Consider the following 18811-nt stretch of genomic DNA (forward strand, 5'->3'; position numbering starts at 1 on the left):
GAAGAAGTCAGTAAGCTGTTCTATCTTCTAATGTCTTAATGTTCAACCATGAGACAAAGGATGATGGTTTATTTTTGTGAACACAGAGAGTTGCATGACAAAGCGTGGCTCACACAGTGGGTAAGAAGCTCCTTGAATTTTCAGTGTAATAACATATTAATGATTTGTCCTAACAGTGTAGAACTCGCCGTTGTTTGTCCAGGTGGGGAATCTGAACTCTCATCTCTCTGCTGCATTTCCATCTCATACAGACACACACACACACACACACACACACCGACACACGTATCACACTGATACCTCTCACCTCGCTGTCACTGCTGGATCGGCTACAGATGTTGCTGCAGCCTCTAACACACACTAGGGACTTTATGCAGTGTTGGTTGAAGGGACGGCTACGGTATGATGCAATGACGTACAGTAGATTCTAGGTCAATACTTCTTGCAGCCCAGCTGTCTACTACGGGAGAAAGACTAGTTTGCCATTCCCTGTGATATGCTAAAGAGTTAGCAGGTAATTATATGTTTCTGTCATATTTGACATAGTCATTTTGTTTATATTCGATTATACCATTAGTGGTTTTATGGATTATGGGTATATTTGTTAAAGATACATTATAATCTGATTTTTCCAGTTTATTCATAGACGTGTCAGCACAGACTGTTGTTAACCTCCATCCTCCCTCTCTGGCCCACAACCTCACTGTGCTGTGTGTTGATGAAACCATGACGCTGTCCTTGGTGCTGAAGTAACAGACTGATTTATACAAACTCCTCATCTGATTTTAAATTGTCTCTAAAGCAAATATCAAGAGGTCTCAGGTCAGTTTAAGAGACATATTGTAGCAATGTTCAGAGCGACCTCGGTTTAATGAAGCAGTGAAGTAGCTGTTGTTGGTGTTAAGTGTTGCTTAGTGATCTTTGATTTCCTCTGCTATGGCAATGTGTTGGAATGTAAACGGGCACTGTAACCGTTGCTGCTTAAAGTCCCTACTGATGTGGTACAGAAGAGGGAAATGGGATTAATGTTCTGAGACTCATTACATCAAGCTTATTGAAGTTTTTAGTGAATAGGTAGAAACTGGTGTGATAGATAGTGTAGCTATGTCCGGTTTAGAGGCCGTTTCCAGGACAACTTCCTCTTCAACTCTTAATGACAGTAAAACTGACACAGATTCAACATGACAGATAACAATGGCTAACATTAGCTAACATTAGCCATCACACGCTACTGGTCATACCAGACCAAGTGAGGCTGAGGCAGTGAAACCTGTGAGTATGTTGAGTTTTACTATGAGTCAGACTGTCATTTGAAACAGAATAAATCATTCTTCATTCAGTAGATTTAAAGCTATGCAACCTGACACCTCAAACAGCTCAGATAAATGTGGTCTTACAGTCTGGGTCATGTACAGGTCTGGCTGGTACACAGACTGGAGGATCAGAGGTAGTCCACTTCCTGCTGCTGAAAACCAGTGCAGTCTTACAGGATCTTAAATGTGTCTTTAGACACCAGCTGACCCATTTAACACATGACTATGTCCTCCGCCAGAATCTCCAGTTTTGGGAGGGACGAGATATTTAGTCTCTAAATCTCTAAATCTCCACCATCAAATTACCCCGCCCACAGAGGTCTAGATTAGATTGTCATGGATTAATCCTCAGAGTTGACTTAACAGTGTTACAGCTGTCTGTCCACTGAATCACCACTACACTGTTCACTAGCTTCAGCATTCTGTATTAACTTCAGCAACAACAGCAACTGACTCTTATTAATATGTATTGTATTATTTATATTATATTAAAGACACTGGTTCATTCATTTTATTATCATATCTAGTAAAACTTTTAAAGTCTGTTAAAATCTATCATTAAAAAAAAAAAAAAAAAAGGTTTCAAAGTTCACCAGCAACAAGACCAGTTTTCACCTCTTCTGTGGTACAGCATCGCAGCACATGACATGTTCCTAATAGTTTGGGCACAATATCCAACACAGTCCAGTATAGTCCAGTGCAGTCTGTGTGTTTACCTGTAAATACACAGACTCACCCCAGCTAACAGCTACAGCTGGGGTGGGGGGACTTATTGATTGGTTCTGTGGGGTCCTGGATTGTTTGGTGGATCCACAGCTGGATCAATCAGAACACGTCACCATCCCACCACAGACAGGCCTGATTCTGAACGGCCGATGTTGTTTCCTATAGACGATCAGGGTTGACACATTATCCTCACATTTCTCATGCGTCTCTCTCCTCCTCTGTCTTTTATCTCCCTAACACCCCCATCCCCACCCCCATGGTTACAGCCCTGCATGCAGACTGTCTCTAACTCTAATCAAACTAATCAACACCTGCTAGTTGTCACTCGGTGAAACAGGGCTGTGCCAGAGCCCCAGCTAACCAGCCCTCCCCTCTCTGCCCTCCAGTAGCTGTTAAATTAAAGACTGTTTGCTCACAACCATGAAGGGCCGAGACAATCCTGTTAAATGTGACTGAGCTGTTGTCTGTTAACAGTTTGTCATGGTGTGGTGTTTTCACAGGGAGGTTATTGCCGTTTCTCTCTTCTCTGTGGTTCCTCTCTCGTCCTCTCACTTCCATCCTCCAGTGTCTCTGATTTGATGGAGAACAGGCTTCTGTCAAAGCTTCAGCCTCCCTCCCCCTCCCTCCCTCTCTCCACAGCCTTCACTCTGATGGATAAAAGCAGCTGAATCAAAGACTCTGCCACCCATGTTCACTTCAAATGATAAAATCACAGGGACTGAATGAAAGCCAGCGGTCTCTGTGGAGAGCGACGCAGGCTGTGTGTTAGCACTTTCCAGCAGCTTGTGTCTGGATTATAAAGCAGCGTGGAAGCTCCCATGAGGCCAAAGCTGCCCTCAAACTGGCTCTCCAGAAACCGCCTCGTGGGTCCTTAGAAAGCACTTCTTCAAACTTTCTAAATATAGATCTGCTGTTTTTAGTCTTAAAGTTATAATCCTTAAGATGTCAATTCAGTCACTTTATCAAGACTCTTTTTGATAACACTTATGGCCAGCAAGTTTAACTCATTAAGTTTCATTAATGTCTGGGCAAACTACAGACTCCTCAAAACTTCTGCATATAACTCTACAGTGTTTGATGTATGTTCACTACGGCAGCAAACTAAGCAGTCAGCCCAGACGTTCCTCCAGCTACTGCTGGGGTTCACCAGGTGTTCCCACGCCAGACAGACCCTCTGGTGTCGTCTGAGTCTGAGAGAGGTCGAGGTGGCAGTTTAATGAAACTGCCCCTTATAACATGAAGGCATCACTAAGCTTCAGACAAAGTGCTGAATAAATTGTTGAAGCTTCTGCAGCTTAAAAGCAGCTGGAGTTTCAATCTCTATGTGAAATATGTATATGTGAAAGCAGATGATGTTCAACTCATCACGTCTTGTCCGTCTCTGTCAGAATCAGAAAACTATTGATCCTCACAGGAAAACAGCTTTGTTACAGCAGCACATCAGTCAGTTAGGAAAGGCCTCAGAAAGCTCAGAAAGAGTTAATGTGACATGTTGCTTGACTGTGTCTGAAGTCAAAGTATTTCTTCTACATGTCCTGAATGTGTGCGACTGGTTGAGCAGGCCGACTTCCTGCTAACTACTTGTTGACTTCCTGTTGACTTCCTGCTGACTTCCTGCTGACCTCCTGGTGACTTCCTGTTGACTTCCTGCTGATTTCCTGGTGACTTCCTGCTGACCTCTTGTTTTTTTTTTTGATAGACTAATCACTCAGTAATTGTGTCTGAAAACGACACATTCATGAACGGTGGTCATCATGTGACCTTCATTTGTGGTTAAGGCCACTGTACAGTATGACTGTTTTTATGTTGTTGTGTTGTGAAGGAGTTGTTTTCTGGTGGTCTTTGTTTACAGCTGTGAGGTTGTGTTATTAAAACACATGCTGTTATCACCACTAACACAGGAGTCACACAACCAACCAAGACTGAAGTCTTAAGGATTATAACTGTTCTGGATTGGAGCCATTGTTAATCATCATATTTACATGGTATGGAAACTGATTTTCAAAGTGCACCAGCAGATAATCTGAAAACATTGGGACTGTTCTGATTCTCTCTGTGGATTCGGTGAGTTTGAATGAAAGCTGCTTTTATCTTGAGAATATGTTTGTCCTCATGATTCTGACAACATCCTCACTCTGTCCTATGTGGAAATCAGCTGGTGTCTGGGCTTCCTAAGGCTACTGTTCTCTGGTGGTGGTGGGCTTGCAATTTTGGTGGGGGGATGTCGTCCAAAAGAAGCCTTTGCATCTAACTGTCTGTCTGTCTGTCTGTCTGTCTGTCTGTCTGTCTGCCAGACATGTCAGAGATGGAGTCCTACCATTCCTATTCTCCCCCAGAGGAGAGGAGGTCCCGCCAGTCTGACCTGTCCTCCCATTCCTCCAATGACAGAGACAACCCCAGGTAGGATGGATGTAGCTGGGGGGGGGGTGTTTGATGTTCAACTTGACATGGATGTGCTGTCATGGCAACCTCGTCTCCTAGAAATGATTGTTTTCACAGTCATAGTAAGTAATAGTATTGAGTCAGTACAGGTGGAGATTGATTTGAAACATCAGGTATTCTGGTGGAAACCAACATTTTATTCACACGTTCAGTAGCAATGTATTTGTGAGTGTTCAAATAAGAGGCCTGTCTGAGGGTTAAGACCAGGTTTCAGGTTCAGATTAGAATCAGGTTCAGGTTGAGGTTCAGCATTTAGTTGCTATAGTTAAGGTTACGGCAGGGGCATGATGTCAGTGAGTGAAGACCAACGTGCGTGTGTGTGTGTGTGTGTGTGTGTGTGTTTGTGTGTGTGTGCGCGTGCGTGCGTGTGTAACAGGGATGAACCCATAACGACAGCCATGATGTCAGCTATGGCCTCACCATTCAGAGTTCCTGAAGACCCCCATGCCGCAGCTGACACCGCCCTGGTAGAGGAGCCTCCAGGTTATGATCCACATCACACTCCTCACATTAACAAATACCACACACACAACTACAACTCACCAAGAACTTACAGGACGGAACATAAGACCGTCCTTTGTTTTATGTACCAAATTTGAAATGTAAAGCTGCTTTAATTGAAGCATTTAGGGGGGCAGCAGAAACCAGAACTCGGGCCAGGGTTCCCCCTCTTTTAGCTCAGTGTTTGGTCTCCACCTGCTCATCTTAGCTGCAAAATTTGCTTCACTATGTTCACCAGCTGCTCTCTGATAGTGTCTGTCTGCTGAGCAGGTAGTGGACAGTGAAGGAGAGTTGAGGACAGCAGGGGAGAGTAAGGGTCAGTAGAAGACAGTAGAGGACAACAGAGGACAGTAGGGGACAGTAGACGGCAGTGGAAGACAGTAGTGGACAGTAGAGGGAAGTATAAGACATGGGAGGATAGTAGAGGACGGTAGAAGATAGTAGAGGACAGTGGAGGACAATAGAAAACAGTGGAAAGTAGAGAACAACAGAATACAGTGGAGGAAATTGGAAGACAGTAGAAAGCAGTCGTGCACAGTAGAAGACAGTGGGCAGTAGAAGACAGTGGAGGACAATGGAGGACAGTAGAAGACAGTATAGAACAGCAGAGGACAGTGGAAAACAGTAGAGGACAGTGGGGGATAGTAGAATATAGTGGAGGACAGTAGAAGACAGCAGAGGACAGTGGGGGACAGCGGAGGACATTAGAAGACAGTGGAGGATAGTAAAAGACAGTAGAGGACAGTGGGGGACAGTAGAAGACAGTATAGAACAGCAGAGGACAGTGGAAAACAGTAGAGGACAGTGGGGGACAGAAGAATATAGTGGAGGACATTAGAAGACAGCAGAGGACAGTGGATCTTTAAGGGTGATCAGTTGTAGGTTGTGAAGCTGAGACAATGAACTAAAAGAGGCTGAAAACTCTGTACAGTCAAGCTAATGCAGATTTCCTCTCACCTGTTTCAGCTCTACAAGCTCACAGGTCTGTTAACTACTGGTCCAGGATTTGACTGTTCAGTCTGAGCTGTCTCTGTAGAGTCTGACAGTTCTGCATCACCTGTTCTCTCCAGTCGGAGTCTAAACAGAAACCCTTTTCGTTCACTTTAACTTGCACTGACCTGAGCTGTTGTTGGTAGCTGTGATCATATAACATATTAACAGTTTGATTCTCTTATTACAGTCTCTGTAACCACCACGCCCAAGATCCTCCTCCGACCGAGTCCAGAGGATGAAAAGATCTACGGGTGAGTTTTCATTTCCTCTTTTATATTTATTGGTAATTTGAAGGAAACATGTTTATATGAGAGCAGGATGTAAATGATGCCTTCACAGACTTGTGTGTGATTAGCCTCAGACTTTATATACAGTATATACCTGTGGCGACGGAAGGACTATATTTCATAGTATGCATAAGAACCGCCTGTCCACTGCCTTTAGGTTTCCCACACAGGTACACATGTCTACTCATCCAATGACTGAGCGAGAAAGAGAGAGAGAGAGAGATTGATTTGTGTATTTTAGCGCCAAAGTTAAGACACAACACCACAAGCAAGCTCTGATTAGCTACCACATGCATTTCAAAGATCAACCAACAGGCCTGAAAAACAACAGGCTACAATGTACTATCATATACTATATTGAATATCCCAGAGAATTGTGCGGTAAAAGTCGACATGAAGCAACTGATTTCCTCATTTAGCATCTTCATCATAAGAACAGTCGCCTAACTAATGACTAAAGATAGAAATAACAACACGCAACATCAAGACCAAACCAAGCTGCTGCAGTAAACAACCAGAAAAACCACGAGACAATGAAATGAAACCGTTGTGCCTGTCTGTTTGAAGTTCATTCTGCGTCTGCCCGTTACATCAAACTCTCGCACATCGGCCTCTGCATCAATTCAATATCATGACGGATGTTCATCAGTGCTCCACATGCAGTGTCAACACTGGGCATCAAAGCAGCAAACTCCTCCTTTATCTCCTGCTCTCCTCTTCAATCTAGATCCATAACGTTACTGAGTGGATGCAGCAAAAAATAAGACAGGATCTCCTGTTGTCACAATTTTATTTTCAAGATGTTAAAAAAACATACAAAATCATAAAAGAATGTACAGTGTGTACAGGTTTACAGCTGCCGGCACCACTGGTATATAGTGTGTATACAGTATGTGAGCCTCTGTGAAACACATAGGAACAGACAGGTCACTGTAGCTGGGAGCTGCATGAATCAGTGTTGTATGGTATAGAAACACATTGATTCCCCAATTCAGGAGGGACCAGATCTGTATGGATCTCTGGTGTTAGTGAACCTGGACCATGTTGTTAATGGTGACGTGGATCTCTCCTCCTGCAGGCCGAACACAGTGATGGTGAATTTCCAGAAGGGGGACAGTGTTGGACTGAGACTGGCAGGAGGAAATGATGTCGGCATCTTCATCGCTGGTGTTCAAGAGGGGAGTCCTGCTGAGGAGGAGGGCCTGCGCATCGGAGACCAGATCTTAAAGGTGCCAGTCCAGACAGAACTCATTTCAGAAGACATGCAGTAGTTCAAATTACAATGTGAATTAGAGTTTACAGAATAATGAGTATGTCCTAATTATTGTGCCCTTTGTGTTGAAGGTGAACAACGTTGATTTTCAGGGTGTAGTGAGAGAAGAAGCAGTGCTCTTCCTGTTGGAGATTCCTAAAGGGGAACTGGTCACTATCCTGGCCCAGAGCAAACCTGATGGTAAAACATCTAAAGACACAGTCACATTTCTCACATAAATGACATTAACATCAAAGTTCAGCTCTGACCAATGATACAGCTGTTCAGTCTGACCTTCAGTATTTCATCATATCACAGTGTGTTTAGAACATTCATGCTCCTCGGAAGATCAACCCTGAAATCTTCCCTCTTTTACCTCTTCAGACAAAAATGTCCTTTTGATCTTCATCACCTTATTGTTTTCACTTGAGTGTCACTCTCAGGACAAATTTTATATATATATTTTTTTTTTACAGTTTTAGTCCATCTACTGTAACGGATCATCACCATGAACACATACTGCCGCCACAAATACAAACTAGAGCACCAAATCTGGATCAATTCGCCACTGAAAATAGTCCCTAACCAATTTCCTGTTGTTTGTGTAACGTTTGATAAAAACCCAAGTGAGCAGCTTTTAAAGGAGATTACTGAGTGTTGTTTATATGTGAGGTGTTTTTAAAGATTTCCATCTTCAGTAGGAGCCAGTGGTGCTGGAGCTGAGAGCCAAAGCGCAGGAAGTCAGAGAGCACTGAGAGACATTATGGTGTCATGTAGTTTTAGTGGTTTTATAGGATTTCTTGATAGTAGCAACGTAGAACCACAGGGTCCCTCTGTCTGGGCCTGTATGTGATGAGTCAGCAGTGATGGAGAGAAACGATAGAATAATGGAAGGTGTTAATCCCAGAACACAGTGTCCTCTCCCACAATGCTCTGCCAGCTGCCACACTCGCACCTCAGCACCATTACTCTGTCTCTCTCTCACTGATGTTTCCATGTAATGATGGAGATACCAGCTTGGCCCCCCTTAGGCTTTTAGGCCAGATCAGGCTAGTTTTGGTTCAGCCAACCGTGACACACATGCGCCCACACAGATCTGCTCAAGAACACATCAGTGAGAAAGAGCAACACGAACTGTGTGAGGTAATGAGCATGTTGACCCTGGAGCATGTGGCTCTGAAAAAAAGGGATTTGGCCTTTTTATTCAAAAAACTAAATAAGCAAAAACACATCAGACAGTGAAGCAGAGCAATGGCCTGAGGTCTGTACCATGAAGCAGCACTTGAGGTTATCAAGGTAACTTCAGGTTTAACTCTGGGTTTTCAAGTGACTGAAGATGGGAAACAGGTGAGCAGATAGATATGGGGACAGGAAGGAAGTTCGGGGACTTTTGGCGGGAGGATGGAGAATGACAGTATTCAAACCTGCTAACTGTCAGGTACAACTGTTCACTGAAGCAACTAACAAGAGCAGCTTGCTACTAATATGATTCATGAAGTGTGTGGACTATTTCTCTGTCCATCTCCTTCTTGAGTCTCCAAAGTGTCTGGCTTCACCGTGGTGACAAGACTCTAGGAAGATGGAGGAGAAATGCTAAGAATCTAACACTTAATGTCATTTTCACACCTTTGTTTTTAGCTGAGCTAACTGGCTCCTGTCTCCTCCATTTTACACTAATCACACAAATTAATGACGCTAATGAGAGTGGTATCAATAGTTTTATCTGACTCTCTGCAATATATTACAAACCGTCAAACTACTCCTTTAAGTTTTAAATGTGCAACCTCATTTTGTAAACCACTAGCTTGAGACTGGTTTCAAATGGATTTACAAAGTCCTGGATAAAATATGATGGACCGCAGAACTTAATAAAAACATTACCTCCAGACTTATGTTTCTTGAAAGAAAAGGAGTGTTTCAGTAAAGACTGCTTTGCCTTCATGCTTTTTATCTATTAAAACATGAATGATATCTCAACAGTAACCTACACTGTATTTCTTCTTCTTCTGTAAATGTCCTGTAGACTCACAGGATTGTGGTCTGTGAGGTTGTTGGAGGAGCATTCGACTACAAGAAGGGGGGCTCTGTTTGATGTGTTTATTAGTGTATGAAATTAAAGTACACTCAATGTCTGCTGCAGCTGAATCCACAGTATAAAGTCAGCCTTGTGTGTGCAGCCAACCTCGGAAGCAGTGGATTGTAGTCAGTATGACTGTTGGTCCTTTTGGGTCAGTGCTTTGTCGGACCACAACATATCAAATCAGAAAGCCTCACAGGAGCCTGGAGCAGGCTGTAAAGAGTATTTCCATACAACAGTAAGACAAAGATGTGCACATTGTTTTGATTGTGCAAATAAAACTGGTGCATGGAAGTTCATTCCTGACCTTTAACAACCGTGCATGTGATAAGATCACATCCACATACTAGCTCTTTGCTGCTTACAACTGCAGTATGAGGACATGGTCTACTTGTAGGGGACTAGTTTCAGTGGCAGATTAATCCACATTTAGTGCTGTAGTGTAGTATTGGGTATGTGTGTGTTTGTGTATGTATGTGTGTGTGTGTGTTTGTACATTCCTTCTTATCTCTCACTTTTTTGTGTGTCCAGTTTATAACGACATCTTACTATCGGGGCGTGGAGATTCCTTCTTCATCCGGACCCACTTTGAGTATGAGAAGGAGACTCCTCAGAGCTTGGCCTTCAGTCGGGGGGACATCTTTAAGGTGGTGGACACCCTGTATGATGGCAAGCTTGGCAACTGGCTGGCAATCCGTGTTGGCAAGGAGAAGCAGCTGCTAGAGAAGGGTATCATCCCCAATAAGAGCAGGTAGGGCTGTCAGCTGGTCCCTCTTTAGAAAGACATAAAGGTGTGTCCCTCAGACAGAACTCTCCCTCCCCTGATGAAGGATTAACCATACCATCATCATCATCATTAGCTCCCAACCCCATCCTCACAGAGACCAGGGACAGTTTTTCTAAAACTCCAGCCTCTGTGATAAATGTCAACACCTGATTTTGAGATGAGGTCACTGGCAGGAAAATACCCCATCATAAAGCCCATCATATAACTTACTGTAACTAGAAGTTCACACATTCAACAGGGCAGCCAGCTGACCTGACTCAGTGAATAGCTGTGGACCAGGACAGGTAGCAGGTGTTCTTGGGTGAAGCAGGTGATGTAACAGTTCACAGTGCTAGGTGGCCTGTGGATGACTGTATGTAACTTGTAGTTTCTACCATTAGAAAAATACTCACGCAAACACATTAACTGTTGTGTCAGATTGTTGATTATATTTCATTATTGATCCTGCCTCTACACAGCAGTGATGCTATGTGTCTGAGTCCAGCTGCTGACCACAGTCTTACACTACAGTCTGAGTGATGTAAGGTCACCATGACACCACATGACTGTGACACACACACACACACACACACACACACACACACACACACTCCTGTCAGCTGTATGTCCAGTGTGTTTGAGTGGCACCTCTAGGGTTAAATACCAACAAATCAAATAGAATAAGAGGTGACTGTACAGTGCCAGGAATTCAACTAAAACTATATGTTTGTGTGTATCATACTGTTAAAGACTGTAAAATACAAGAGTGGGATGTTTAAAATGAGAAGGAAAACAGATGCACAGCTCTGCTGCACTGCAGTAACATTACAGTGAGACAGCTGTTATTACAGAAACAGTCAGTCTCTGGTGGGAGACAACATGTCCCAGTTCTATGCTGTGGTTTGACTACACCATATGTTCACATGAGGAAAAGGGTGTGTACTGTAAAGACCTACATGCAGAATATCAAATATTCAACTTGTAACTAAGTCAAGTTTATTTCTACAGCAGTTTTAAAAGAGGTGTCACAGACTGGTCCACAATAAAAATGAATTACAGCTAAACAAAGCAGAGCTGAACAGGAGGGGATAGACTACACAGCTGTTCATGTCAGAAGCCTGTTTCTCCCCAACTAGCGATTACGCTGCTCTGCTCTGTCTTAATCACAGGTAGAGCTGATCTTTATTAAAAAAAACTCACAAATTTATTTCATTCTTACAGTTTCATAATGATTGAATGATGAATGAAAGGATGTTTTCTGTCTTTTCATCTTTACTAATCAACCATTTAAATTACTGTGCAGTTTAGAGACTACCAGCAGCTATCGGACACTTTTAAGGTGGAATGTTTTCTTGCATGTTATTCAATGCATGATTGACGTTTGGAAATCAATCAGTACACCTTAAATGTCAATATGACAACTTTGACCATTTCATCTGTTTTTTTTATTACCTCTCTACATGACATATGCTTTAGTGATGATCAGATCTTCAAGTGCTTAAAACTGACTGTTCAGTAGTTCTATTTACCACCATAAAAAGCAGCAGGATATGAAACCAAACAAAATGACATGTTCTTCCTGTCTTTTAATCTCCTCCGCTCTTAAATCACAGCAGTAACTACAGATGCGCGCATGTTGGTTATATGCTGTTATATACGTGAAACTGTGGCAGGGCAATTTAAATTTGGTATTCATTTAATACTAAAAATAATAAGTTACTACATTAAAGGGGTAATAAGTCAAATATCGTCTTGACATTTGCAAAGGTATGAGCAATCGGCGTTCTGATGATCGTTGATCACCAATATCATCGTCCATCGGCAAAACCCTAGTACAGGGACAGACTTCTCTGTTCATTCTGTAAATGACAGTGAAGCTGGAACCGTTCATGTCACTGGGTGAAGTGTGTGTGTGTGTGTGTGTGTGTGTGTTGTGAATCCTGGTGGTGATGGTCACAAGATTACAGGTTCACTCCTATCTCTCCTCTCAGCGTTTACAGCTGAAGAGATCTCTGCGCTCCTATTGATCAGCATCACTAAACAGTCAACTGTTACAGTCAAACCAGGGAAAGAAGAAAAGTTCTTCTTCTTTTGCTTAATGCTGGTTCACGACTGTCACCATCATTCCGACTGCTCCATGTGGGGTCAGGCTTTTTTGAGACTGTCTTCATCTAGTTATGTGCCTGCGATACAATAGACGACATAAATGGCGATCAAAGGTGAAAATATTCTCATAAAGAGTGATGGAGAGACGTCTTCAAAACGACCAAACCCAGCCCTCTCTGGAGCTCTACTTCTGCGTCATACTTCAACATAGAAAAATGGTTGAAACGTTAAAGAGGCCACAAGACTTGACACTCTTTAGGGTTAAATCGGTATTTTGAAAACTTGCAGTTTTAACAAAATCGCAGTTTACATTTTGTGTCATTTTTAGACCGTTTCAGACATTATAATGGGTGTGTATTGCACTGAATGTTTGTGCTGTTTCATAGAAAGTGTCTATCTAAGCACAGACACTTGACACAGACAACACAAACACAGAATTTCAATAGTGAGCCTCAAAGTGATTGGAGTACCCTCCACCTCTCCCATTGACTGCAATACAAATTCAGGAGCACAAAGGTCTTGTGCCGCTCATGGTACACTCATGGTTCCGATAGGAGTTACCATTGTTTTAAGAAATAGCAGTTGTTTGAGAGGCTCGCCGAGCTAAAATCACACCCAGATCTGTGACAATTCTGTGTCTTTCAGCTAGACACAGATGTTTGAAACAGCTCGTTAAGAGAGTCTTTGATCTCTGTGATGTTTATAAACACAGCCACACACACACACACACATAGCCAGACTCTCTCACACACACACACACACACACATACATACATACATATATACTGTATATATTGACAGAAACCCACAAACACCATCTCCACAATTTGGATTAACCTACCTCTCAACATGGCAAGAAGGAATTATTGGCTTTGTTGTACAAAACCTTATGCAATTTAATACTGCCAAACAGAATCAGAAGCATAGACATTTGCAGACACTTATTTTGAAAGTGCCTCCATGTCGCAGAGATGGTATATCTCTGCAATATGGATACATTTTCCAAATAAGAGTCTCAAAAAGGTAAGAGGTAAGGTAGGTTATAAAAGTTTTATCTTAGAAGCTATCGTCTATATGGGGATATAGTGTTATAGCTTTATTGCAGATCAACTTTTGTTAGGGCATGTACATGTGTGTATACATGTCTTGCTATGGTTGTGGGGACACATTTGGGTTTGAAACCATCAGTGTGAGGTTGTCTTGGCCAGTTGTGACAGCTTCAAATGGCTTTTTGAGGGACACCTGCAGTGACTGAGGTCAGTGTCAGGATAAGTCTCTATGACATGAATGAAACTGAAAGTAACGTCCTTTGTACAGATTGAAACATGAGGAGTGAAGTACACGCACCGAGCAGCAGGCACATTCAACATTTCTATTTTTTTGTAGTTGAAACTACTGTCTGACTACAGTCTGACATCAACATCCTGATGACTAGAGTCTGACGACCACAGTCTGATGACAACCGTCGGATGACTACAGTCTGATTACTATAGTCTGACAGGTGTCTGTCCTCCCTGTCAGAGCGGAGCAGATGTCCAGTGTGCAGAGCTCTCATAAAGCTGTGGTGGGCGATCGAGCTGACTTCTGGAGGCTGCGAGGTCAACGCTCAGTGAAGAGGAAGGACCTAAGGAAAAGCAGAGAGAACCTGACCAGTCAGACGCTGGCCACCCGCTTCCCAGCATATGAACGAGTGGTGCTGCGAGAGGGTGGGTGATCCATGGCGGGATGGTCCACAGAGGCCGCACCCTAAATTCTCAGTACCAGGTTCCACAGGGCCTCCTCAGGGTCTCGTAGAGTCAAGGCCTCCATTTGTAGGAGATATAGACTTGAGGCATCACTTACTGATATATTTAGTTCTTCTGATATTCTTTAGTTCTTCTGAGTGATTTAGGTTAAAAGCAGAGTTTTCTAGAGAAGTGATCCAGTTTTAACAGAAGACATTTTTCTTATCACAGCACGGTCACAAACAAAACCTGACACTGTCCCATTAGATTAGGTTTTTCTCTTGATTCATGAAATTTGAAAACATGTTTGTATGTGCTGGGTCATTTCACTGATATATCAGCATGACTAATATTATCATACCATTGTAACTATTCACTATTGAGACCACTTGACTTGTCTGAGACTATGATCTGTGAGCAGAATTGTAACCAACTGTGTGTCATTGCAGCTGGTTTCCGGCGTCCTGTGGTTCTGTTCGGCCCCATCGCTGACGCTGCTAATGAGAGACTGGCCTCTGAGATGCCCGACTTGTTTGTTGTTGCCAGTGAGTCTGTGTGTGTGTGTGTGCGTATATGTACGTGTCTCCATGTGTGTGTGAGTCTCCTCCCTGTGTGGAGTGTAAAACTTCTCATTGTTTGCTTTCTGTTAGAAACTGAGCCTAAAGACGCCGGCTCTGAGAAGTCCTCAGGTGTGGTCCGTCTAAACACCATACGACAAATCATTGAGCAGGTAGCCACGCACACACACACACACACACACACACACACACACACACACACACACACACACTCACACTCCTCCCCTGATCTGAAGTCATCTGGATAAAACAAAGACAGGATGAGGAGACCCATTGTCAGCTGAACCACAGCTGGTCTAGTCAGACCTCCATCACCTTGTATCCCTGTTCCTCACACCACACAGGATAAGCATGCGCTGCTGGATGTGACCCCTAAGGCGGTGGACACCTTGAACTACACCCAGTGGTACCCCATCGTCATCTTCTTCAACCCAGACACCAAGCATGGCATCAAGGCCATGAGACAGAGGATCATCCCCAGCTCCAACCGCAGTGCCCGCAAGCTGTACGAGCAGGCCGTCAAACTGAGGAAGACCTGCTGCCACTTATTCACTGGTACAGACACACATACACAGTCAGTCAGGTGTAACATTCGTACAGTAGCAGCTGGTTATTTACCCTATTGAAGTGTGTTCGCTGAGGTTGGATGGTTTTCTCATCCAGCCACCATCGACTTGAACTCAGCAAACGACGCCTGGTACGGGAGCATCAAAGACTCCATCAGAGAGCAGCAGATGCAGGCTGTGTGGGTCTCTGACGGCAAGGTAACACACACACACACACACACACACACACACACACACACACACACACACACAGAGTGTGGGGCTGTAACTCTACTGTAACTCTAAAGGACATTAAAATAACAGATGTCTGAGGATTAATGTTTACACTATGTCGACTTTCACATCTAAATATACTGCTCTAGGTTTAATTGTACATTTAGACTCTGTCTGACACTAGTATGATTTCTGTTTTCACTCTGTTGTCAGGCAGATTACGTTTATTTATACATGTCATGAGAAGCTGACTCACAGTGTAAATCCACGTCACTGTGACCCCAGCTCTCAGCAGACAGACTCGTGATAAAGATGTGGTCATACTTGATATGAGAGAGGACCAAACTACCCAGCCTATAAAGCTCCAGAAAATGAGGGGTTAAACCTGCGTTTCTATTCAAATCTACACATAGACACTCAATTTATGTGATCATGTGTTAAATACTTGTACTTCACATCTCAGTCCAGGAATGTCAGTATGAGCACAGAGTTCACTTCAGGTCCACACACCTGAACCTGGATCAGTCTGATCCAGCAGTCCTGAGACTGGATCAGAGGTGCTGATTCAGCTGGATGGTCTTTTAGAGGCTGCAAGTTGTGATGCTGTTGGTCTGTGTGTTATACAGAGAGGTGGTGAGAGTCTTGATGGAGGAGGAGTCAGGACTGGTAGATCAGACTGACCTAGCTTTAGCTGGTGTTCCTAATAAACTGGACACTGAGAGTAGATCTTATTTATTCTTGCTCAGTCTGGTGAAGTGGACTGACTGTGGTCTTCCTGCTACCTGTTGTGTGCACAATGTTCAGTGTGTCTTCTACTTCCTGTCAGTAGTGCTCTACAGCTCGGCTTTGTCTCTTCTTCTTCTCTCTCGTTGCTATCCGTCTGTCCATCCTTCCTTCCTGTACACCCAAGATCCATCATGTGTCTCTTCTAGCTGGAGGGAGTAGAGACTGATCTGGACTGCCAGGACGTGGAGCGTCTGTCCTTTCTGTCCGCCATGTCCGCCGACTACCTCAGCATGGACAGCCGGCTGACCTCCGACCTGGACGACACCGCTGATGAGGGCGGGGCCTACACCGACAACGAGCCTGATGTGGAAACACTACACATCTCTGCCATCAGTCGCTCATCTGAACCTGTCACAGCTGAGGAGGTCTCTCACGCACACACACACACACACACACACACACACACACCCACACACACACACACACACATACAGATGGATTAACACTGGTGCTGGTCTGCTGCTCTCTGAACCATCCAGACCTCTCAGGTCAAGTACCTGATGTGATCCATACTGTATGTCCATTTCAACTCTATGGACATGTCAGACTCTCATACACACACAATCTCCCTACCTCTCTCTGCATTCGGCTGCCATCTGTAGTTCAGATGAGGACTTACAACTCCAAACCTAACATGGCAGGACACAACAGTCAGTGTTAACTTCTATAATACACTGTAGCATGCCACCTGAGTTACCTGGTTACCAGGTAAACCACCAGCACCACTTACTAACATAATGAGGTGTATAGACAGTCTATCAGAGATGTGTAGACACTGTCCAGACACCACAAGTCAATGGGATTGATTTTAAAGGTTCTGTATGTAACATTCAGAAAACTTATGTTGTTAATGACAGCAGAGACCCACAGTCAGCTTCCTGTTGCTCACACTCTGTAGGTAGGTATGAGTGTACATCCTGGCCATCAGTTACAGTGATGTGATGGTCAGACTGGGAAAGAAATTTGGCCTGTGTGGTGTTTAGGGCCAGTTTAAGGATTACCAGGGGAAGAAGAAAGAGCAGTCTACCCTTCATCACCACCAGACCATGTGGAGATTTGAATGGGATTAACTGTGAGTAGAGACAATAGAACAGTGGTGAAGTAACAGCGGTGTTATAACTGCCTGTACTTATCCGCGGTAACACACACACACACAGCAGACTCTCATGTGCACCCTGACTGACAGTCACACAGAGAGGGGCAGTAAAAACTAGTCCTGATGTCCAGTTTGACTCCAGGAGACTAAAGGAGACTGGCTGTCATCACGTTGATAGATGAGGTAACTGAAGCGACACTGTTATTATAGTTTGAGGGGCCACATCCTTCGATGGTGTGGCCCTTCGTAGACCACGAAGACCAAACCAAAATGAGATGGTCTGGTCTATGGAGGATTTTTACTTCCCTTTCCCTCTGGAACAAATGATTGAGAATATTCTTGTCATTGTCATTGATATTTATGAGACAAGACCAAAGTCAATTTATTAAAGTGTATCTTAATAGACCGAATGAAGGTCACAGTATTGACACACCCACCATTGCCATGGTCCTGTCCACTGATCTGTGTGTGTACTTTGTGTGTACTTTGTGTGTGTGTGTGTGTGTGTGTGTGTGTGTTTGTGCACGTGCATGTGTGTTTGTGTTTGTGTGTAGATCTTGCGCAGGTACAGTCCAGACATCAGGAGTCGTATGAGGAAAATCAGCAGCCGGGAAGTCCTCAACAGGTCCAGTCCTCCAGCTGTGTCCTTTCCAGACAACAAGGTGAGACACACACACAGCAACTGTTTTATGTCACTGGGAATCTGTCTGGGTTTTGCACTGTCTGATCCACAGCACTTGTTGACAGATTTTTTTTTGTACAGTTTTTTGTACCGGACTGTAAACATGTTTATTTCTGCTGTAAAGTTGGGCATTTTAACATAAGTCTATGGGGATTGACTCACAGCTGGAGCCAGACTCAAGCGGCCAGTCGAAGAAGTGCAGTTTTTGGTACTTCTGTGTCGGCTTCATGTTTTTGCCTCAGAGGTTGCCGCTTGGTTGGCACATATTACTCTTTTGATAATGCGCCTTTAAAATAACAGTAAACTGCGCTACTGACCTTAGACCAGGTTTTTGTTGGTTAATTGTACAATTGCTTCCTTCTGTCTCAAGATAGCAATGCACCAACAATGAGCCTGACCACATCTAATTTTAAGACCAACACGACCAGGGGCGCACAGATAAGCACAAGTGTATTTGCTGTTTAAACAACATGGGCACTGGACGGGAAAACGTCTACTGTGTCAGTCTGAAACTAGCGTAGCCAGGTGTAAGATAGGGCCCTCTTTCATACTCTGTCCAAAGATCTGAACTTGTGGAAGGATGTTATGTTCGTCAAAGACGTTTAATACAAACTTTTAATTCTTAGGCTAAGAAGTGGCACTGTTGATACTGTAAGATCCAATTCATGGAGCTATTATCAATCTGATATTATTATATTATTGT

General features: G+C 43.6%; 1 protein-coding gene across 3 annotated transcripts in view; it reads left to right on the plus strand.

Annotated features, from left to right (window-relative positions):
* Positions 1-18811, plus strand: part of LOC130169174 (tight junction protein ZO-2-like) — a 121762-nt gene that overhangs the window by 93012 nt on the left and 9939 nt on the right. For all 3 annotated transcript variants that reach the window (XM_056375660.1, XM_056375661.1, XM_056375662.1), the window contains 13 exons: positions 4334-4439; positions 4858-4964; positions 6163-6226; positions 7341-7491; positions 7607-7715; positions 10123-10342; positions 13985-14169; positions 14637-14732; positions 14838-14917; positions 15110-15320; positions 15429-15529; positions 16477-16695; positions 17981-18088. In XM_056375660.1, the coding sequence (XP_056231635.1) occupies positions 4334-4439; positions 4858-4964; positions 6163-6226; positions 7341-7491; positions 7607-7715; positions 10123-10342; positions 13985-14169; positions 14637-14732; positions 14838-14917; positions 15110-15320; positions 15429-15529; positions 16477-16695; positions 17981-18088 (1757 nt within the window). The remainder of the gene's footprint in view (positions 1-4333; positions 4440-4857; positions 4965-6162; positions 6227-7340; positions 7492-7606; positions 7716-10122; positions 10343-13984; positions 14170-14636; positions 14733-14837; positions 14918-15109; positions 15321-15428; positions 15530-16476; positions 16696-17980; positions 18089-18811) is intronic.

Source organism: Seriola aureovittata, chromosome 5, assembly GCF_021018895.1.
Source record: "Seriola aureovittata isolate HTS-2021-v1 ecotype China chromosome 5, ASM2101889v1, whole genome shotgun sequence".
Lineage (NCBI taxonomy): Eukaryota > Metazoa > Chordata > Actinopteri > Carangiformes > Carangidae > Seriola > Seriola aureovittata.